Source organism: Bos javanicus, chromosome 5 (genome assembly GCF_032452875.1).
Source record: "Bos javanicus breed banteng chromosome 5, ARS-OSU_banteng_1.0, whole genome shotgun sequence".
Classification (NCBI taxonomy): Eukaryota; Metazoa; Chordata; class Mammalia; order Artiodactyla; family Bovidae; genus Bos; species Bos javanicus.
The window spans coordinates 94,520,459-94,541,562 of NC_083872.1; the positions used below are offsets into that span (position 1 = coordinate 94,520,459).

At 38.9% G+C, this 21,104-nt stretch overlaps 1 protein-coding gene and 1 non-coding gene across 3 annotated transcripts; both read right to left on the minus strand.

The window, feature by feature from the left end:
- Window positions 1-299: 299 nt before the first annotated feature.
- STRAP (serine/threonine kinase receptor associated protein) lies at window positions 300-20,749 on the minus strand. 2 transcript variants are annotated; one of them, XM_061417738.1, is made up of 10 exons: window positions 20,305-20,749; window positions 19,451-19,586; window positions 11,689-11,770; window positions 10,805-10,877; window positions 8,536-8,632; window positions 7,834-7,971; window positions 4,148-4,284; window positions 2,023-2,172; window positions 1,571-1,636; window positions 300-868 (listed from the first exon to the last, which is right to left on the minus strand). In XM_061417738.1, exons 1-10 carry the CDS (start codon window positions 20,414-20,416, stop codon window positions 807-809), a joined length of 1,053 nt encoding a protein of 350 aa, XP_061273722.1. In that variant the 5' UTR covers window positions 20,417-20,749; the 3' UTR covers window positions 300-806. The 2 variants fall into 2 exon arrangements, with proteins under 2 accessions (XP_061273722.1, XP_061273723.1); XM_061417739.1 differs by having other exon boundaries at window positions 1,571-1,633; window positions 20,305-20,742.
- LOC133248993 (small nucleolar RNA SNORA23) lies at window positions 8,931-9,113 on the minus strand. Its single transcript, XR_009736811.1, has one exon. It is a non-coding gene; the product is annotated as a small nucleolar RNA SNORA23 (small nucleolar RNA).
- Window positions 20,750-21,104: the final 355 nt, after the last annotated feature.

Genomic DNA, 21,104 nt, shown 5'->3' on the forward strand with positions numbered 1-21,104 from the left:
ACAGATTCTTTACCTGGGTGGTCTCTTGATATGATACAGAAAAACTTTCTGGCCATTTCCATTTATAAAACTACAATCTATGGGGACTTCCCCAGGGGTCCAGTGGCTAAGACTCCACACTCCCAATGCAGGGGGCCCGGGTTCAATCCCCGGTCAGGAAACTAGATCCCACGTGCTACAACTAGGAGCCTACATTTGCAACTGAAAAAATGATCCCAAGTGCCACAGCCAAGACCTGGCACAGCCAAAACATCCCAACTACTCAAATTTATCAACTTCCCCAAGAAACACACACAGCATTGTTTTAGAGCCATTTTATTGAGACAACTAAAAACAATTAGATGTTCAGAAGCAGTGTACAATAAAAGAGAAATCAAACTGTTACTTTATCATGTATTCCCTCTTCTTTATAACTAAAGCAAAAAAAAAAAAAACCAGCTTTCTGCTTTTAAGGGAAAAGTCAGAAAAATAGGCCAATATATTTTCCCTCTTCATAATAACATAAACAGCTACAAGAAATCTAATTGTAATAAGAGAAATTGGATGTTGGCTTACACATATTCATTAAAAAGACAACAGATCATCACATTATAAGAGCATAACTCCACCTGCTTTTAGCGGATACTCTTGTGTTCTCATTCATAGGTATCACCAAGTAGGTTAGTTCCAGCACTGGAGCTAATTCATATTCCTCATTATTTACTGCTCATGTTGCTGTAAGCAGAGAGTAACTCTGAAGGCTGACGCTTTTCTCCGCTTGTTTTAGTCCATTAAGTTGTGTACTGTCTGTGGCATTTGCCTGATGCTCAGGCCTTAACTTCAGGAGTTGAACTATAGATGGAATCTGAATTCTCTGAAGCAATTTCTTCTACAATTCAAAAACAGGAAGTCACATTAGTCGACTTAAGGAAGGGAAGAAGCCACTCTATATTTCTGTGAGTTAAGGAATAAATGAAAAAGTTTTTCAAGTGTGCTGGTGAGGGGAAGCAAAAGAGAACAGTGCACAAGCCACGAACGATGAACCCAGGCCACTAAGAAGCAGTGAGGAAAGACTTGACCATTTCCCAGCAAGCTCTTCTACTCCAGGGGGGCTCTCGTTTGGGCTACATTTTCAGTGACTTCAACTGTCTAGTAGACACTGAATTAAAGTCAGATTTTTGAAGATCTGGCTCCCTTTTATTGATTTGAATTTCAATCAATATTATATTTGATCAGAGCACATTACAATTTATAATTCTATATTTGGGAAAGAGCACTTGGTGCTTAACAAGTGTTAAGTAAAAATTACAACTACAACAGTCTATTTTAGCATCTGCCTCCTAAGTCAAACTCTAAGATCTTTAAGAGTAACCATATCAGTCATCTCCATGACACATCTCCGTGGCTAGTACCATGCAGTAAGTATTTAAAATGATTTATCTTTTATGTATTTATATGTATATATAAATATACATATATTTAAACTTCCTATAAGTATACGCTTACATTAAATACATTTTGTCAATGAGTTAACTAATACCTCAATTTTCCATCCTCCAGGACCCTATAGAAGTTAAATGTTAGTATTTACCTAGCTCCTCTTCCGCTGTCTCTGGAAAATTGATCTTGGGCTTTGCCAGCTCACCACTATCTTCTTCTATGAAAAGAAAAGCTATGATGAGTACATGAATTACAATGTCATGAGCAAGTTCTAGTATTTTAACAACTAAGAAGAGTACACCAAGACTATGGCAAGCAATAAACTACAAAACACCTTTTTTAATAACTGTAATTCTAAAATAGTATATCTTTCAGATTCAGACTTTTAGACCCAAACTATAACTACTTGGGATCAATAACAATATTTTTATTAAAAACATGTCTAAATGTACTAGTAAGGATCAATAAGTAGTATTATTCAGAGATTAATGGATGATTTATTCATCAGGCTACTCTTTGCTTAAACCTTATTCTAAAGAAGACAGAAACAGAGACAGAATCAATAATGAAAAATGATACAAAATTATGAATAAAAATTCTTACCAGGAAGCACACATTTCCAAAGGCCATATGTTTTTCCAACCACAGTTTGCCACAGTCTCAATGTTCCATCTTCAGAACCACTGGCATAGAGTTCTCCATCAGGACTAAACCTCACACAGTGAATAGGACCAAAGTGTCCTTTGTAGGATTCTGAGAAAGAGAAGGGGTATTAGATAATTTAATACTTAAACAGGACATTAAGTATTGATACACTAGAGAAGATGTGAAATTCCTGAGGGCAAAGTCAAAGAACTATACCGAATTAAAACTAAAGTGATTCTCATCATAAACAAAACAAAAAAACAAGACTTCATGTTCCAATAAAGATAAAGGAGACTTCCATGATGGTCCAGTGCTTAAGAATCCTGCCTGCGAAAAGCAGAGGATGTGAGTTTGATGCCTGGTCTGGGAAGATTCCACATGCAGCAGGGCACCTAAGCTGTGTGTCTCAATTACTGAGCCAAAGCCCTAGGGCCCACAAGCCACAACTACTGAGATTGTATTCTGTAAGGAGAGAGATCAGTATGAGAAGCCCAAGCACCGCAACCAGAGAAGAGCCCCTGCTTGTCACAACTAGATGAAAAGGCTGCACACAGCACAGCCAAAAACAATACATTTTAAACAGACATCTAGAAATCTCTTTTAAAATAAACCAAAAAAAAAGATAAAGAAAGGGAGGTAAATGACACCCCACCTTCAAGTCTACGGAAAGCAAGTCTAAAGTTTATCAATTCAATCCCCATTTTCAAATCCTAAACTCACTATTTACCAGGGAAGCAATTCTTACTATGACTACAGAGAACCACCAGATGGAGCTCTTTTACACACTCTGCCTCTCATACTCTCCTATCACAGACTATGAAGATAAAGGATCAATACCTATCCTATATAGAGTTTGAGAAAATGTACACATTAGTAGTGGTGTTATTCTGTTTAAGGCATATCCTTATTTCCGAACTTTTTTCACTTACTTTCTAATGCCTCATCACCTTACCAGTTTTCGAAACTGTTTATTAGACCAATGTTCTTATTCCGGAGAAGGCAATGGCACCCCAATCCAGTACTCTTGCCTGGAAAATCCCATGGACAGAGGAGCCTGGTGGGCTGCAGTCTGTGGGGTCGCTAAAAGTCGGACACGACTGAACTACTTCACTTTCACTTTTCACTTTCATGCATTGGAGAAGGAAATGGCAACCCACTCCAGTGTTTTTGCCTGGAGAATCCCAGGGACGGGGCAGCCTGGTAGGCTGCCATCTATGGGGTCGCACAGAGTCGGACACGACTGAAGTCACTTAGCAGCAGTGGCAGCAGTTCTTTTTCTGTCTCCATGTCCTCTCAATTCAAAGACATTCATGCACTAGCTTCTCTCAGGGAATACCATAACTGTGTTACCATGAATATAAAAAATTATCATAAGAGTAGAAAGAATTTGAGATTTTGAAATAAGAATGTCTGCGTCCAAGGTTCTATATTCACGAACTGCAACCTCAGATACCAGCAAATAATTTACTTTCTCTTCTTCAGAAAATAAAACATGTGGCCAAACATCTAAAACTTGAAAAGTGACATTAAATAAAAACAATGGGAAAGAATCTCTATTTAAGTCACTTAATATTCAACCAGTAAATTACGAACACTGAACAATTAAAATAGATTCTATTTAGTGTATTCACTGAGGTTATATTTACCCAACACAATCCATCAGTTTTCCCAAAGAAACAAAACAAAATTGTGTTTTATTCTCTGTGTACAATTCTAACAAGCTTAAGTTCATTATAAAGCAGGATAGCTAGAAACCGAGTGAGTGAAGTGCAGTGCAGTGCAGTGAGTCGTGTCCGACTCTTTTCGACCCCTCTTTACCACGCTCCTCCATCCGTGGGATTTTCCAGGCAAGAGTACTGGAGTGGGTTGCCATTTCCTTCTCCAGAGGATCTTCCCAACCCAGGGATAGAACCCAACTCTCCTGCATTATACGCAGACGCTTTACCAACTGAGCCACAAGGGAAGTCCTAGAAACCAAGTAGGAGCTAAAAAACATTGGCTAACTAAGGTGTTAATCACTGAAACCTAACCTTTGATCAAGGTACCTATATAATCTTAAGAAGAAAAAAAAAAGACAACTTACCTAATTCTTCTCCACTATTATAATCATACTTATAAAGTTTAAAATCTTCACCACCTGCAACAACAAATTCTTTCTCAGGATGAAGAGATGCAGAATTGATGGTTGCAGGAGCTTCAAAGGATTTAATTGGGTCCAAACTAGAAAAAAAATTAAACAACATTTATAAGTTTTGAACATTTCATAAATAATATGAGGAAATGTTACATTTAAAATGTTCCTAAATTCTAAAACTTAAGGAATAATACAATATCCAGTTATTCAAACGTACTGACATATGTGAGGGGGACAGAGGAGCGTGGCAGGCTACAGTCCACAGGGTCGAAAAGAGTCAGACACGACGCAGTGACTGAACAACAAAGTGCTGCTAAAAAAACAAACCCCTCTAGGTGTGGAAATAAGGGAACGCTTATACACTATTGGTGGGAATGTAAGTTGGTAAAGCCATTATGAAAAATAGTATGGAGGTTCCTCAAAAAGCTAAAAATACAGTTGCCATTATGATCCAGCAATCCCACTCCTGGGCATGTATCCACACAAAACTATAATTCAAAAAGATACAGGCATCCCTATGTTCATAGCATCACTGTTTACAACAGCCAAGACTTGGAAACTAAATGGTCACCGATGGACGGATAATGAAGATGTGGTACATACATACAAAATACTACTCAACCATAAAAATGAATAATGTCACTTGCAGCAACACAGATGGAACTTATACTAAGTGAAGTAAGTTAGAAAAAGACAAATGTCATAAGACGTCACAAATGTGGAACTTAAAATATGACACAAACGAACTTATCTACAGAACAGACCCACAGGCAGAATGGACTCATGGTTGCCAAGGGATGGGGTAGGGGTAGAGTGGGAGTCTGGAGTCAGCAGATGCAAATCATTATACAGAGAATGGGTGAACTAGGCCCTACTGTAGAGCAGAGAGAAATATACTCAATATCCTGTGATAAATCTTTAATGGAAAAGAATATAAAAAAGAATGTATATGTATGACTGAATCACTTTGCTGTAAAGTAGAAATTAAGTCTTATAAGTCAACTATAATTTTTAAAAGAGGAAAAACAACAAACAAAAACACATCTAAATAATATTAGGGGGAAAAAAAAACAAAACAGAAGCCTACTATGCCCAATCGAAATTCACACCCAAAATACACAGCCCCTTCCATAGAGGGATATCCATTTTGTGCAGTGAATGCCTTCCTGGAAATGATTAGGTTGGTTAATGAAAACAGTATGGCTAATGTAGTAGGATTTTTACTTTGAAAAAAAAAAAAATTTAACTCTGCATTATTTAATTTTTCCAGGACAAACATACTTGGTAAATAGAAGAAGTTTTTACAGCAAGTAATTAACTAATATAAAGGATTATTTGTATACTATTTTCAGCTGCTGAGAACTTTTAACTTTCTGCAAAGGAAAAAGCTTTAATGCTGTGAAATACAAAACTGCTCAAAATGACTCAGTTTTTAATTATCAGGCTATAAGATAATAACTAAATCTGAGACTATAGCTACGTAATAAAAATCAATGCGTTAACAGCAACTTCCCCTGAACATCAATGAGTTTGGGCATCAGCTCTTTTCCAGTCTAACCCTAAAAACCCTGAAAGGCTTCCAACACAAAACATTAGAGCATTTCAACTCGGAAATGCTGCCATCCTACTCCCATCATCACACACTACAAAGCATGAAAATCAAAGTCATGACTTACACAGATCACTGAATAACAACTTTCTGGCTTAAATGGCAGAATATTTAATAGGCCAGCAAACCTCCACCACCACCACTTCAGGCAAGGTTCTACAGCAGGGCTGCACGCTGCCCAAGTCCAGAAGCAACCAATGAACTCAGCTGCACAATTTAATGGTTTTGGGCAATAACATTCCATTATCAATTCACTGTGTGTGTGTGTGTGTGAACTCTCTAGCATTCTTAATTGCTCATCTCCATCTTGATTGCCTTCTCATTTCTTCAGCTGTTCAGTGAAGCTCAGCTCTGCAAGTGGCCCTTTACAGAGAAAAGGTCAGGACTGCTGGTCAGAATATAATGTGGTACATTCTTTATGGAAATCAAATATGTGGTATGTACACTAAGAACTTTAAACACATGCCTACCCTCTGTTTTGTTTATTTAAACTAGTTTTTTCAGGGGTTCCGTTTTTACTCCTCAATAGATTTTCTGTATTTCTCACATGCTTCTTCACCCATCAGTTCATTTAATTCTGAAGAGTTACTCAGTGTGGCCATCATCTTCATAACAAGATCTGTTGACAAGTCCTGGCTTTTCTGCAAGAGCTTCACTAATTTCACTTACTTCTCCTGAGAGAGGAGAACAGAGCTCACTAGTAGTTTTCACACTTTCCAAAGCACCTGCTCATCTTGTCTGTTCAACCTTGTTCCAACTTCAGGCAGACTAAACATCTCCCAAAGATTCCTGTGAAAAATTGTTGATCCCAACTATTCCAACACCATCTTCTGTTGTTATCCCCTCATGTTCCTCTGTGATTTTACCCACCCGAGAGAGGTGCAGTATGTGGGAAGCACTTGTCCAGGGCCAGGATGGGCAGGCAGGGGAAGGTGACAAAGCTGCACACAGGCTGCAGACTGTGCCAGCCGTGACACTCCTGACCTCTGAACTGGTAACTCTACTGACAGGATTCTCTTGTGAAGAAACATGCAAGAGATGTGATCATAAATCTCACTGCACAGTTAAAACAGGGGAACTAATGTGTGACATGGTAGACTCTATAATGCCTCCCTGGTGGTTCAGATGGTAAAGAATCTGACTGCAATGCGGGAGACCTACGTTCGATTCCCGGGCTGGGAAGATCCCCTGGAGAATGGAACAGCTACCCACTCCAGTATTCTGGCTTGGAGAATTCCAAGGACTGTATAGTCCACAGGGTTGCAAAGAGTCTGACACGACTGAGTGACTTTCACTCACTCACTCAGACTCTATAATAATACACCTAGTAAAAATGTTTCCAAAGAATTTTAATGGCTAAGAGGATCTTAGAATAAAAAAATGAAAATTATACTTATTAGGATCCTAGTAACTAAAAAAAAAAACACATACAAACACATACTCCCCCCAAAGAAAAAAAGACTAGCAAAAAACACAGCTACCAGTAACTTTCTGGTTCTATGGCTATAGGATTATACCCAAGTTTTTTAAAATTTTATTTTCTAAATTTCCAACGTAAGCATTTAATATATTTATAATCATAAAAATTAAGTCTACTTTTAAAGAATTCATTAAATCTATGCCCTATTTGGAAACAAAAAGAAAAATCACTAATTTTTCTGTAATTTTAAAGTGAAATGGCAGAATCAAGATTACAGAGGTTTTAGAGTAATGAATAATATAAATTATAGCATCAATCTAGGGATCTTTAAAGAAAAATATACATTAAAAATTGTTAAATTTTACCAATAAATGTCCCAAACACCTGGAAATTAATTTGATTAATTCTTCTGATTAAAGTCTACCAAATTTTCAAAAAACTCACTATTATTAGGTATGGAAACAATCTTCCTCCATATTATGTCACATAGGCCAAGATTTGCCTTTAAAAGCATTAAATACCTTAGTACACGCCTTGCAAATGTTAAGTACACTAAACTGCCCCTTTGTTACCAGAAAAGAAAATGAAGATACTCCTCAGACATACCTTACTGCACTATGAAAAGCAATAGATCGTCCATAAGTTATTACCAAAATCTCTCCCTCAGGAATGTATTCCATACTGCTAACGGACATATTAAAATTTAGAGATTTCACTTCCGTCATAGTAGCATGATCCCAAAGGCTGCATAAAAAAGAAAAGAAGGTGCTATTTACTCACTTAAGAAAAATACTTACAGCTTAAATTACAACTGCAGATTAACCAATGAAAAAATAACCACAACTGTAGTAAAACAACCTCCATTCCAACTCACAAATTACAGATGATACTGAGAAATGTGGCTTTGGCATAAAACATCAAATTATTTGGTATCTTGTTGGTAAAGTCAAAACTAATACTTTAAATATACCTCCCAAATGCTTATGCTATTAAGATGCATCTCCTAATCTAATCAATTTCAACACTGCTTTAAATAATGGTTCTTACACTCTAACACCCTATGGCCAGCCAGTCCACTCACCCAGGTTAAGAGCACCTGCTTATAAAGATGTCAACAGTTTTAATTAAGTCTTGTGAATCCCACTCTATGTTTATAACAGACAGCTCCAAAAAAATGTGACCCAGATGCAGCCACAGTTGTAATGTTCAGACACAATTCTTCCTACATGATAGTTATAGGAAACTTAACTATAAGCTCCAAGGTCAAACATGTTTTCAACTTTAAATTATTAAAGAAAAATTACTCACCGAACAGTTTTATCATCCGCTGAAAGGATCTGTTTATCCTCACTGCACCACAAAGCCTTTTTAATACCAGAGGTGTGACCACTGATTTCCTTAGGTTCTTCAGATAAAACAATTTAAAATACAATTGTTAATACACTTGCTACATCTGGGCAAAAGCAGATGTTGCAGGCAATACCATTCAACACAACTTTAACTTTGGGCAAACCACTTAACCTTTTGAAGGCTACATTTCTTCACTGGTAAACTGGGATTAACAATAGTTATTACACCTCAGAGTTTAACAATCGAAACATTTAAAGTTGCTCCCCCCGCCCTGCACCATCACTTAAAAGAAAAAGTTACTACAGGTATTGTACATTAAATTCCCCGAAGGGACAATCTCTATTCCCAAAGTTTTGTGTGTGGGAATTTGGAGGCTGGCCAGTGGTGGACAGGTCCAAAGAGACAACACTAGACCAGTACTATGATCCCAACTCACTCTTCGGCTGCATGATGTTTGTGTGAATAGCAAGAACTGAATGCAAAACGCAGACAGACATGCTACCAGACACAGATGAACACCGTGCACACGTTATAGCAGCCATCCCCTGCAGTTTCTCATCTGGTGTCTGATGGGTAAAAGCTCTTCTTTCTAATGCGAGACAGTGGAAGAGTCACTTTCAAAGGCAGCTTTGAGAAAGGGAAAAGAAGACAAAAGCTAACTGCCTGAGCTTTGAACTATCTTGCTGAGTCAGAAGGTACACTGATTTGGTGAGGTCAGAGTAGTCTGCTGTTTCTGCATAAAGTTATTAATTCCCAGGTACCAAAGGAGAATAAAGATAAATGCAGTTTGTTTCCTCACCTTAGAAATACCTTTAGAAAAGGTATCTCGAGGATAACTGCTTAACTTCCAACGTAACTTTGACTTTGTTATAAACTTCTAAAGCTTACTGACTTATGAATAAACTATGCCCACAACCAAAATTTAAGAACCCAATTAATATATAATAAATAAAACTTTTTCTCATATTTTAGTTGCTTTTAAAATATGCAGCATGTGATTAGGAAAGCACTGAAATACTGTAAAATGGAGATGATGATCTGGACTAGGGAAGAAAATGTATCTCTTACAACTTCTGTGCACTGAGAGAATTTATAGAGGAAATGTCAGATTTCACCATCCAATTATTAAAAATGTGTATACCACAAACCTTACTAACAAAATGTAAAAGCAAATGACAAATTAGAATAAATTTTAAAACCAGTAATAGAATGAACAGGTGCTTTATTAGTCCACAAAAGTAAATTAAAATGGTATTCGACAGAATTTTAACCTCATGAATTATTTTTCAAGTTCCCATTAATAAGAATTTTTCTATTAAACTGGCAGAGATAAAGCTAGTTAGTGTTTGCTAGAATAGGTTGGCTATAGGTACATTTTTATACTTCACTGGTGGCCTCTTTGGTAATATCTATTTATGGCTTCCAAGTATATCTCCTTTTTGTCCCAACAATTCTATTTCTATGTAGATATGCTACAGAAACAATTGTGGAATATTTGCAACTATAAGGATGTTTAGCCTAACACTGCTTATAATCTTGAAAATTTGTAAATAGCCCAAGTAGGCCATAATAGGAGATTGGTTAGTTCACTTATCCATAGAATGGAAAGTCATATAGTCATTAGAAAGAATGAATATAGAGTATTCAAAGACATGAAAAAATTACTACAGATTTTCAGCATTCTTCTGAATAGCTGATATACCCATGTGGTTCAAAAATCTAAGTATGTATATACATTGAGAATTCTTACCCTTCTCACCTTCTACAGATAATAACCACTCCTTCTAACCAAAAAGTAGTTAACACTGTTATGTGCCTTTTAAGACTTAGTGTCATAATAAAAGTTTATCAGGATATATTTTTTTCTTTAAATAGTATAAAAAAAAAATCCATTAAAAAAAAACTGCATTAAAAAAAAGAAAAAAGACTGGAAAAACATGAACCAAAAACGAAAGACATTAATTAATAATACTGGATGATAAGACTTTCCTGGTGGTCCAGTGGTCAAGCTTCCAATACAGGGGGTGTGAGTTTGATCCCTGGTCAGGGGAATAAAAGACCCCACATGACGGAGGTGGGGAACGGACTGGATGGTAGATTAAAATTTAATTTTTTCTTTGTGACTACATTTTCCTAATTTGAGTATTGAACATGAATTCCTTTAATCAGGAAAAGTTATTTAAATTAAAAGAAAACAAAACCACAAATACATATGAATTAAAATTACCTGCTTCAGGTTTGTTCAAGTCATATATGCGTAACAGTTTATCCTGTCCCCCAGTTAACAAGTAATTACTATCCTGAAAACACATACAAGTAAAATGGTATTAGATTAACTACTTTAATAGTTATATCTCTTTGCAGCTTCTTCAACACTACATAAAATGCAAATAAAGCTCACAGAGATCACAAAGAGATGCACACAGATCAATTATTCCTGAGAAAATACTATAGAGCATTTATCTTTCTCATAATTGCCAAATCCTGTAAGCTTCCCAGTTCAAATGTCACACCACCAACCACATGGCTTCTCTCAGCTGGCTCTGATCCCGCTGCCTACTGAGTAGCATGACTGTGATGATCTCAAATTTATTCTCTCCCTTCTAAGTCACTGGGAAACATTACTTGGGTTTTTCAGATGTTTGTTACTATTGTTGATATAAGAGTTCCAGGGTTCTTAAAAATCTCATAGGATCAACCAAGAAAAAATACAGTTGACTTAAACAACTCAGGGATTAAGGCACCACCCTCCACACAGTGGAAGATCCACATTATCAGTTACAGTCAGTCCTCTATATATGTGGTCCGCCCCCCACTCAGTTCCCCCATGTCCAAAGATTCAACCAACTACCGCCTGTGAAATACTGCAGAATTTACCACTGAAGAAGATTCATGTTAAGTGGACCCGTACAGTTCAAACTGTCATTCAAGAGTTAACTGTAAAGGTGTATAGTTTAATCTAAAGTCAAATCAAATGTAACCAGCATACACAAAATACACCCCCACAAAACCAAACATGAACTAAATACAAACCAATCAAATATAAAACCACAGACATATCCTATAATAACAGCAATATAACTCCCTAAAACAAATTCCACTTTCTAATACCTGCGTAAAATCCACCGTCTTGACAATGTGTTTATGAGCCAGGGTCATCAATTCATCTCCTGAGACAGCATCCCATACTTTGCTAAAAGTAAAACATAAAAAAGTAGAAGACAAACATGGTAATTTTGATAATTAGTTACCAAATGAGTTATTTGAGATGTTATATAAATGTATTATAAGCTAAAAATGATACAGCAATATAATTTTGACAATGGAAAAGATCAAATTTAAGTAAATAAGATCCATGAACCATAAATCCTTACTTTCCTTTTAGCCTGTAGCCATAATATTCTTATAACACCACCGCAAGTATTTTAACCAATTCAGTTTCTCCTTTCCAATTTTTTCGTCTATACTCTCATATACACGAGAAACGAGATGAAAAACAATAAATACTTAGGAGAAAGAGATTACATAAAATTTTAAATCAAAACAGTAGAGAAAAAAATACTCTCCCATTTCTCCCTCAGAGTTGACTTATATTTTCAAATCCTAGTCCAATTAACCTCCACACAAAGTATCAGCCTTTGATTACATAATGCTAATGTTGAAGATTTTAATTATAGGTTTTCAAATCTCTCAATTGTAGGTTTTCCAACAAACCCATCCCAACCCAAAGTATACGTGTGATTGTGTGTCTATACACACATACGTATGTATATGTATGCTGGGGGATAATGATTAAATAATAGTTCACAGAAATACTGTTAAGAAGTTCCCCCAAATAAAAAAGCTTGAACAATAAAGAAGAAAAAATTCATTTTAGATCCGAAGAGGTGACTGAAAAATAAACAAGAAAACCTTCCACATGGCAAAAAGAAACTGTTATGAGGAACAAGCTATGCTTCATAATAATTATTCTAAAAATTCCATTCTAATGTAATTGACATTTATTTTTAGGAATAAAGTGAACAATGCAACAGAGAAAACAAAAGAAAAACAGAGAAAGCAAGGAGTATTTTTTCTTCACTCATTAAACATAGAATAAACGTATCAAGTATGTCACTCAAGACTCAAAAGGGAGAAAAGGGAGACAAAAGGGAGGCACAAAAGGGAGGAAAAAAAAATGATCCCAAAGTTCTTGCCTCAGTAGTGTTAGCTTTAGCTGAGGGGGGGGGGGGGGGGAAGAAAATATATATATATATACACACACACAAACAATATTATGTTTAAGAAATACAATTAAGGGACTTCCCTGGTGGCCCAATGGTTAAGAATCTGCCTGGCAATGCAGGGGACATGGACTCCATCCCTGGGCAGGGAATTAAGATTCCAAAAGGCGGGGAGCAACTAAGTCAGTGAGCCACAATGAAAGATACTGCACGACATAATGAAGGTCCGGAGGGCCTCAACTAGGACCCAGCCCCATGCAGTCAAATAAATAAATTAAAAAAAAAAAAAAGAAAAGAAATAAAATACAAACACACATGGCTATAGAGACACAAACAAAAACCACACAATTTATGTCAGAAAGTCCAGAAAATCTAAGCATCAAAACCAGTAGCCTTAAAGAGCATGCTAAAGCTGAAACTCCAGTACTTTGGCCACCTCATGCGAAGAGTTGACTCATTGGAAAAGACTCTGATGCTGGGAGGGATTGGGGGCAGAAGGAGAAGGGGACGACAGAGGATGAGATGGCTGGATGGCATCACTGACTCGATGGACGTGAGTCTGAGTGAACTCCGGGAGTTGGTGATGGACAGGGAGGCCTGGCGTGCTGCAATTCATGGGGTCGCAAAGAGTCCGACAGGACTGAGCTACTAAAGCACTGAACTGAACTGAGAAATACACCCTGGGCAAAAATGGAAACATTGTAGAGAAGTGTAACAGTATGCTCAGAGAAACAATGTCAACTGTGAGTGGTATTGCTACTAAACTCTCAAATACTAATTTCTCTTTGCAAAGGAAACCTATTCCACCCTTTCCCATTTCCAATTCAACTCTCTGGTCAAACCCTACTTTCCCAACCTCATTTTGCATTATTTCTCTGAGTCTAGTCACATCAGATTATAAACAATCCCTCAAACAAGCCATGGCTCCTCTGTCTTTGCTCATAGTGTTCTACTTAGTCTGTATTTTTATAATCTTAGGGTTCCCTGGTGGTTCAGTGGTAATGAAGCCACTTGCCAATGCAGGAGACAAGGGTTCAATCCCTGGGTCAGAAAGGCCCTCCTTGGAGAAGGAAATAGCAACCACTCCAGTATTCTTGCCTGGGAAATCCCATGGACAAAGGGATTGCAACAAGAATTGGACACAACTTAGCAACTAAGCAACAACAAACTTTACATTCTCAGCTATCATAGTTCTACTCATCCTCAGGGTTCATCACTAATGCTATTTTTTCACTAAACCTTCTGTTTTTCTCACTTCCATCAACCATTCCTTTCTGTTCTTCCACAGAACTCAGCTTATACTGTTTAATTTTACTTTACTTTTAGTTTTGTCCACATGTTTACTCTTAATCACAGGGAAATCAGTGATAAGAGTTCACATAGATTAGACTGCTATAATAACAGAAGGCATCAAAGGGCTTCCGAGGTGGCTCAGACGGTACAGAATCCACCTGCAATGCAGGAGACCTAGGTTCGATCCCTGGGTCGGGAAGATCTCCTGGAGAAGGGTCTGGTAAACCACTCCAGTATTCTTGCCTGGAGAATCCCCATGGACAGAGGAATCTGGCAGGCTATAGTCCATGGGGTTGCAAAGAGTTGGACACGACTGAACGAATAAGCACATCAAAAGTGAAGAAAATATCAAATGTATTTGAAATCTCTATCCTATTCACATACTCTCGAGTCTCAAAGAAACTGGGCGTTGTCCTTAGAGATATTAATTTCAAGGATATTCAATCATCTTCACCAAACTCCCCAAAATCTAATTATTCTGCTTAGATCATGTCCATTCATTGTACCAGAAGCAAGAACTGGAGCGACTGCACTAGTACCATCCAGAGGGCCAATATATCTACACTCGCGTTCCTCCCACCTAGATACACAAGTAAAATCGAGTGCCACCCTCTCCAATAGAGCATGTTCTAGTCACTTGTACTAACTTTGGCACATTTCCATTATTCCCAATAATAGTCCTAAAAACAGCTTAGAATTCTAAAAGAAATCTGGAATAACCTAAACTCCGGGCAAGAAACTGGTTATTAACTAGCTGGCTACAGGGATCAAATCAAAGCAAGGGAAAGGACATCCTCCACAGAGCTCCCCTGAGAGAAATGGCAGGAAGGGTCCATAAAGGAAGATGGTTAATGAAACATCATTAACAATACCCTCTCAACAGCTAATCCTGTAGCATTCATTTCTGTACAACTCAAGATGTACCTGCCATCTCCCTAAACTAATGATACCTCTTATGTCCCCAGTTTTTTGCATATGATCAATGCTGTCTGTTCAATACTTTTCATATTCTGAGAAAGGACTTAGCAGTCTCAAAAAAGGGGCTGCTTAACGTACTTCTTTAAGGCCTTAACAAAAAATTAAGCTATTTCGGGAAAATGACTGCCTGTCTTAACAGGACAGGCAAGCCATCAAAAAGGAGACACGAGCACCTTCGATTTATTGAGAACCTTATTCAGAGAAAAATTAGCTCTTCCTATTGGCTTTTTACAAGAGGGAAAAAAAAAAAAGAGGATAAGGAGATGTGGTGGTAACATTAACTCTATGAATTAAAAGACGAATTAAAAGATATAAAGAGAATGGCGTTTCAGGGATAGTTTCAGCTGACTTGCCTGCCCAAATTACCTCAAGATAACATTCCAAACCGACTCACGGACCAGCCCTGCTGAATATACTTTGTCTATAAGAAAAATGGACAAAATTCTCCTTTAGATAATCATGACACCTAAAATTACACTAAGGAGCTCTTCTTTATTGGGTCAAGTTCCATAATAGCAGAGCCCACATAGGTCATTAAATGAGAATACAAAGAAAGGATGCACACATCCCCACACTTCACAGACAGACACACAGCAAACGAGGGTCAAGTCTCAGTTCCCACTAACCAAGCATCTGCTATGCAACAGACACAAGGCTATATTCAGGCATGTAAGTGGAAAAAAATCGCTGATTTGCCCCCAAACCACGCTTGGCTTACATTCATTTGACAAATATGAAACAACAGGTTTAAGGAACATCTCATGATCAAACTGAAAATACAAAGTATGGCTAGCACATGAACTGAGGCCTTGTTGTTATTTAGTTGCTAAGCTCTGTCTGACTCTTTTGCAACCCCATGGACTATAACCCACCAGGATCCTCTGTCCATGGGATTTCCCAGGCAAGAATACTGGAGTGGGTAGCCATCTCCTTCTCCAGGGGATCTTCCTGACTCTGGGATGGAACCTACGTCTCCTGCATTGGCAGGCAGGTTCCACTAAGTCACCAGGGAAGCCTGAACTCAGGCCTGCTTAATGCAAATGCTTACATCTTTCCCACTACATCATGGCATCTGAAAGCCTGAACTGAGAGGGAAAAAACCCAAAAGTATTCCCTCCTGCTACTTAGATCTACTAGAACTTCCTTGCATGAAACCCAAAGATTTCTTGGCTTTAGCCACAGATGTTCCAAAAGAACACATGATTTTGGTCTATTGGGGTGGTAGCTATCAGTGTTACCTTACACGTTAACATTTACATGTGTACTAGATTTCAGGTAATATTCTAAATATAAACATATCAACTCATTTAATATTCACAACGAATGAAAGTTGATCAGTTGTGTCCGACTCTTTGCGACCCCATGGACTACACATTCCATGAAATTCTCCAGGCCAGAATACTTGAGTGAGTAGTCTTTCCCTTCTCCAGGGGATCTTCCCAATGCAGGGACTGAACCCAGGTCTCCCACATTGCGGGCAGATTCTTTACCAGCTGAGCCACAAGGGAAGCCATTCACGACAAGAGGTAGGCACTATTGCTATTCTCACTTTTATAGATGATGAAACTGTGAAAAAGAGAGGTTAAATAAAGTTCGCAAGATCACAGAGCTATTAAAGGATAGAGCCAGGGTTCAAACACAATCTGGCCCCAGCATTCATGATTTTAATAACCCCGTGTAAACACAGACACTAAGACCTGAAATGTTAAGAAAGCCCCAAAACAACACTGAATACCTACAGAGAAACGTCCTCAAAACCATGACTTGGGTTATTAATGCTGTTAGTGACCTAAAAACAAAGATAACTGTGCCTCTAGCAGCAAGATAAAATCCTGACTACTCTTTTCAGAACTCTGTTAAATATTTAAAGTGCCGTATTTTTCACACCTTTTTCTCTCTCCATTTCAGAGTAATTATCACATGAGCAGTAATTTCTGTCTAATGCATTTCGTTTTTTTTTCCCTGGCATTAAAATTTGTCAAATGTACATCAGGTCTTCACAGATTTTACAGAGATGGGTATCATTACTAACAAGCTTCTGTTCAAGTCTCAGATCAGAGCAAGACTGTCCATCAGGCAAGAGAAGACAGAGCATTTTGCTCATATTATTAGCACTCATGTTTGAGCCAGATAACACAGAACTGAGATGAACAGAAACGAATCTCTCCAGAAAAGCAATTTAAAAGATCGTCTATTTTAACGCTAATGTTTGTAGTCTCTAAGATCTTGTTACATTTTACCTAACCAAATTTAAAATATCACTTTATTAACTATTAACTTAACAACCTGAGGACCTAGTTTCAATAATGATATTTTAAAAATCCACCTAACAAATATCTGAAATCTCCTGGAAAAGGAAATGGCAGCCCACTCCAGTATTCTTGTTTGGAGAATTCCATGGACAGGAGAACCTGGCAGGCTACGGTCCCTAGGGTCACAGAGTTGTTAATTCCAATTTTCTATCTCTGTTATGAAACCAATGACATTCTCTCCCAGTGACAATGTTCCTAATGGACTCAGCAAAAAATAAACTTAGGAGAAACTGAAGGAAAAAAAAATAGGTTGAACCCACAGGAGACATAAATGTCTCAGAAACAAAACCAAGATCTGTAATTCATCCGTTCTTAGTCCTTCTGCTTCAGAAACTTCCTTAAGTTATTTGTTTGACAAAGTGCTGAACAAGCGAGGTATACAAAAAAATATAAGACATGGCCCATGGCCTCAAGAAGCAACAACACATAAGTCAATAAGTACTATAAGAGTCAGAATTTTAACACAGCCAACAGTGTGAGCAAAAAGAGGGAATGGACACCCTCACCTTCCAGTCCTCCACAAATCTTCCTTGTATGAGAATCACTTTTACTTCCTATTTTTCACATCCCATAATTAACAAAGGAGTCTGTCACATTATAAGCATGCATGCCGACCTCTAAAGCAACATTTGACATTAAAGGATTTACATAAAACCAAGCAGTTCCTTATTTTATCAGAACTGCATAGACTCACAACAGGGCAGAGCACAAACCCTTACAATGGTTATGCATAAACCTAACAACATCTATTCTTTGAAGGCAAAGAAAAAAGTTCAAATTGACATTGTAACTTTTCTTACTGATCTCTCATCATCTCAAATTTAATCCCACATCAGCATGGGATTGTATCTCCCTGTTTATTTAAAAATTCTATTTAACAAAAAAAAAAGTATGTATTGTAAAACTCACTCCACGCCATAGAGCTCTACAAGTTTCAACAAATACACAGTCATGTATTCACCACCTCAATCAATCTGCCTTTATTTTTCATAATAAGCCTAGTATGTTTAATTTGCTTAATACAAAGGCACAACAAACACATTTACAATTGCTCCTTAGTGTAAAATTCTGTTTAAAAAAACAATTTTTAAAAACCACTTTCACTCTCAAGACTCTCAACTCTAACAGTTTACTGCATGTACAATAATCCTTGACACCGTCTTCCTTAAAACATTTAGGTGTCTGCTAAGTCACAAACATTAGGAAGTAGAGGTACCAAGGTTATATAAGATATGATACACATGAGCAGACGGGAAAGTGGGTCATTGGCAAGTCAGCTTAATAATATATTCAAAAGCCAAAAATCAGAGTAAGTAAGGTCCATTCTGGCAACAATGAGTGTAACCAGACTGTGGGGCATGGGGTGTGCAGTGCAGATGATGATGGTGAATTAGGATGGGCCAAAGTGTTAAAGAGGCAACAACTGAAATTTAACCTTTAGGCCGATGATTAAAGGCTGCACATCAGAATCACCTAGAAGAACTTCTGGCAGGGAAATAAACTGTTGTTGGGGACTTTACCGCCCACCTCCCCCCTCCACCCCCGGACCAATATGTATATGAGTATTTTAAAAGCTTCTAATAATGTACACCCAAGGTCATGGATCACTGACAAAGCACAGGTAAGACAGGAAAAGCATTAGCTAGAGAAGTGACCTGATATTTGTGTTCAGGAAGACAACTGACAGCACCAGGGAGAATGAACAGATGGGAAACGACTAGTGGTAGGGACCTGAACTAAGATGGCAGTGGCGTAAGAAATAATGGCATCAGCAGACATTCTGCTGGTGGAATCAACAAAGATGATGATAATCTAGATGCAAGGGGACAATCAACAATTTAGATTTCACCCTTACACAGAATGAAGTCATTTGAGTCTCTGTGAACAGTTTGAGAACCATTTAAGAGAAAGAAGCAAGTAGGATCAGGCCGGAATTCTGGTGAGATCAAACACGGGGTATTCCATATGGTAGTAAGAATTTCACGAGTAACCTTTAACGACGTTTTGATCATTTCAGAGCACAATCCACAGAGAACTCCGAAGGTGGCCATTTCTGGCTGCACTTACGCTGTGAAATCTGCAGCGGCTGTCGCTGCCTTGGTGGCATCTTTATTCAATGTTGCGCCCCAAACGGCACCCTTATGACCCAAAAATGTTCCAATCCAGTCTCCTGTATCTCCCTGGCGAAGCATAGGCTTACCATCTAAAAAATATTGAAGACATGTGACTTAGAAGTTCGGAGGACTTAAAATCTAAACATAAAACGATCATATTGAAAAACAAAGTGGAAACAGTTTTTGTTGCCTGAACTATTCTCACTCACTGGGGTCACTAAGGATCGTTCAGAAATAAATTCAATGAGGAACCCAGCTGCACATTCTCTCTGGGAAGCATCTGTAACTAGTTGAAAAGATTGACCTGCGTCAAAACAATCTAGATTTGTGTCTTATTTTGGACAAACTTTTTAATATAAATCTCAGCTTCCATCAAACATAGCTTCCACTTGAAAGATGGAAAACGGAAATGAAAAATTCCACACGAGAAAAGACTATTCAATGAGATAACAGGAATGCTAAGTCTTCGTAAAATAAGGCCTGGCCTAGTTGCTGCATTCTGCTAAATCCTTGAGAGATATTTACACTGTTTGTTGGCCGGGACGTCTAGGCAAGCGCACAGTTCAGCTTTTCCAAAAATAGCAATAAAGGTAAAACGAGAAGCCTTCGTTAGGGGCATTACTTAGGAAAGCCTCTCGGCGTCAGCTGCGGAAGCCCTAACAACTACTCCTCTCCCCATCAGCCCGCCGTGGGGCCCTAACCTCAAACGCTGCGAGAACCGCAGTTCGTTCCGCAATGGGGATGCCAACCTCGTTCGCTTTCCGCCCGACCTCGGCCATCAGGGGCCCGACTAGCGGCCCCGCTCACCTTTGCAAGCGCTGATTAGAAAATAGCCATAAGGCGTGATGCCACTGAAGGCCAGATCTACCACAGGCCGCGTGTGGCCGGAGCAGGTGAGCGGTGTCTGCCTCATCGCCATGGCGGCTGCTAGCAGAGCGATCCCGCTGCAGAGCCGAGGGGTCGTCTAGTCTTTTCTCTCCTCTGTGGCAGCGCCTCCGGCTCTTCAAGGCCCCCGCCCCGACACTGACGCTGGGCCAGGGCACAGGAAAAGGCCAATCCGGTGGCCCCAAGGTCAGGAAGGGGTTAGGGACGGGTCAGGGAGTCCGCGACGGGCGACCGACCGCCGCCGAGGGAGGGAAAGGGAAGGAGGGAGGAGAGTAGGGGAAGGGGAGAAGCGGAGAACGGGCGGCCACGACCCGTACCGTCCACACCGGTACCGGCAGGAAGTGACGACACCAATGACGCTAAGCGTCCGCCGGAAGTGACGAAGCGGCGGGAAGGCGGATTCGCCCGGCAGAAGCTGCATACAGGCTAGAAGACGGCAGCGCGCAGGCCCGAGAGCACGTATGGTGAACGCTTGACGCTGGCCCCCACGCCTGTACGCACGGCTCCTGGCGGAGCTTTTGGCTCTGGTTCAAAGTCGGCGCGGGGAGCTCTGAGCTCTCACTCCAGAACGGCAGGGGCCATGAAGTTTCTGGGCAGAGTTGCCAAATGCGAAAGCAGGTACTGCTCACCTGAACCTGGCAACCTATCTGGGTTGTGCACCAAGCAGTTCAGACGGCAGGACTGTGCTGGGTGTGTGAACATCTACCTCTAGTTGTTCCCAG

Coding starts and splice junctions, on each gene's coding strand:
- STRAP (XM_061417738.1), bottom strand. CDS start 20,416: ATGGCGATGAGGCAGACACCGCTCACCTGCTCCGGCCACACGCGGCCT. Junction 4,285..7,833: donor GCTTTTCATAGTGCAGTAAG/GTATGTCTGAGG, acceptor TTTTTTTTCTAG/TTTGGACCCAATTAAATCCT. Junction 869..1,570: donor GACAGCGGAAGAGGAGCTAG/GTAAATACTAAC, acceptor TTTGAATTGTAG/AAGAAATTGCTTCAGAGAAT.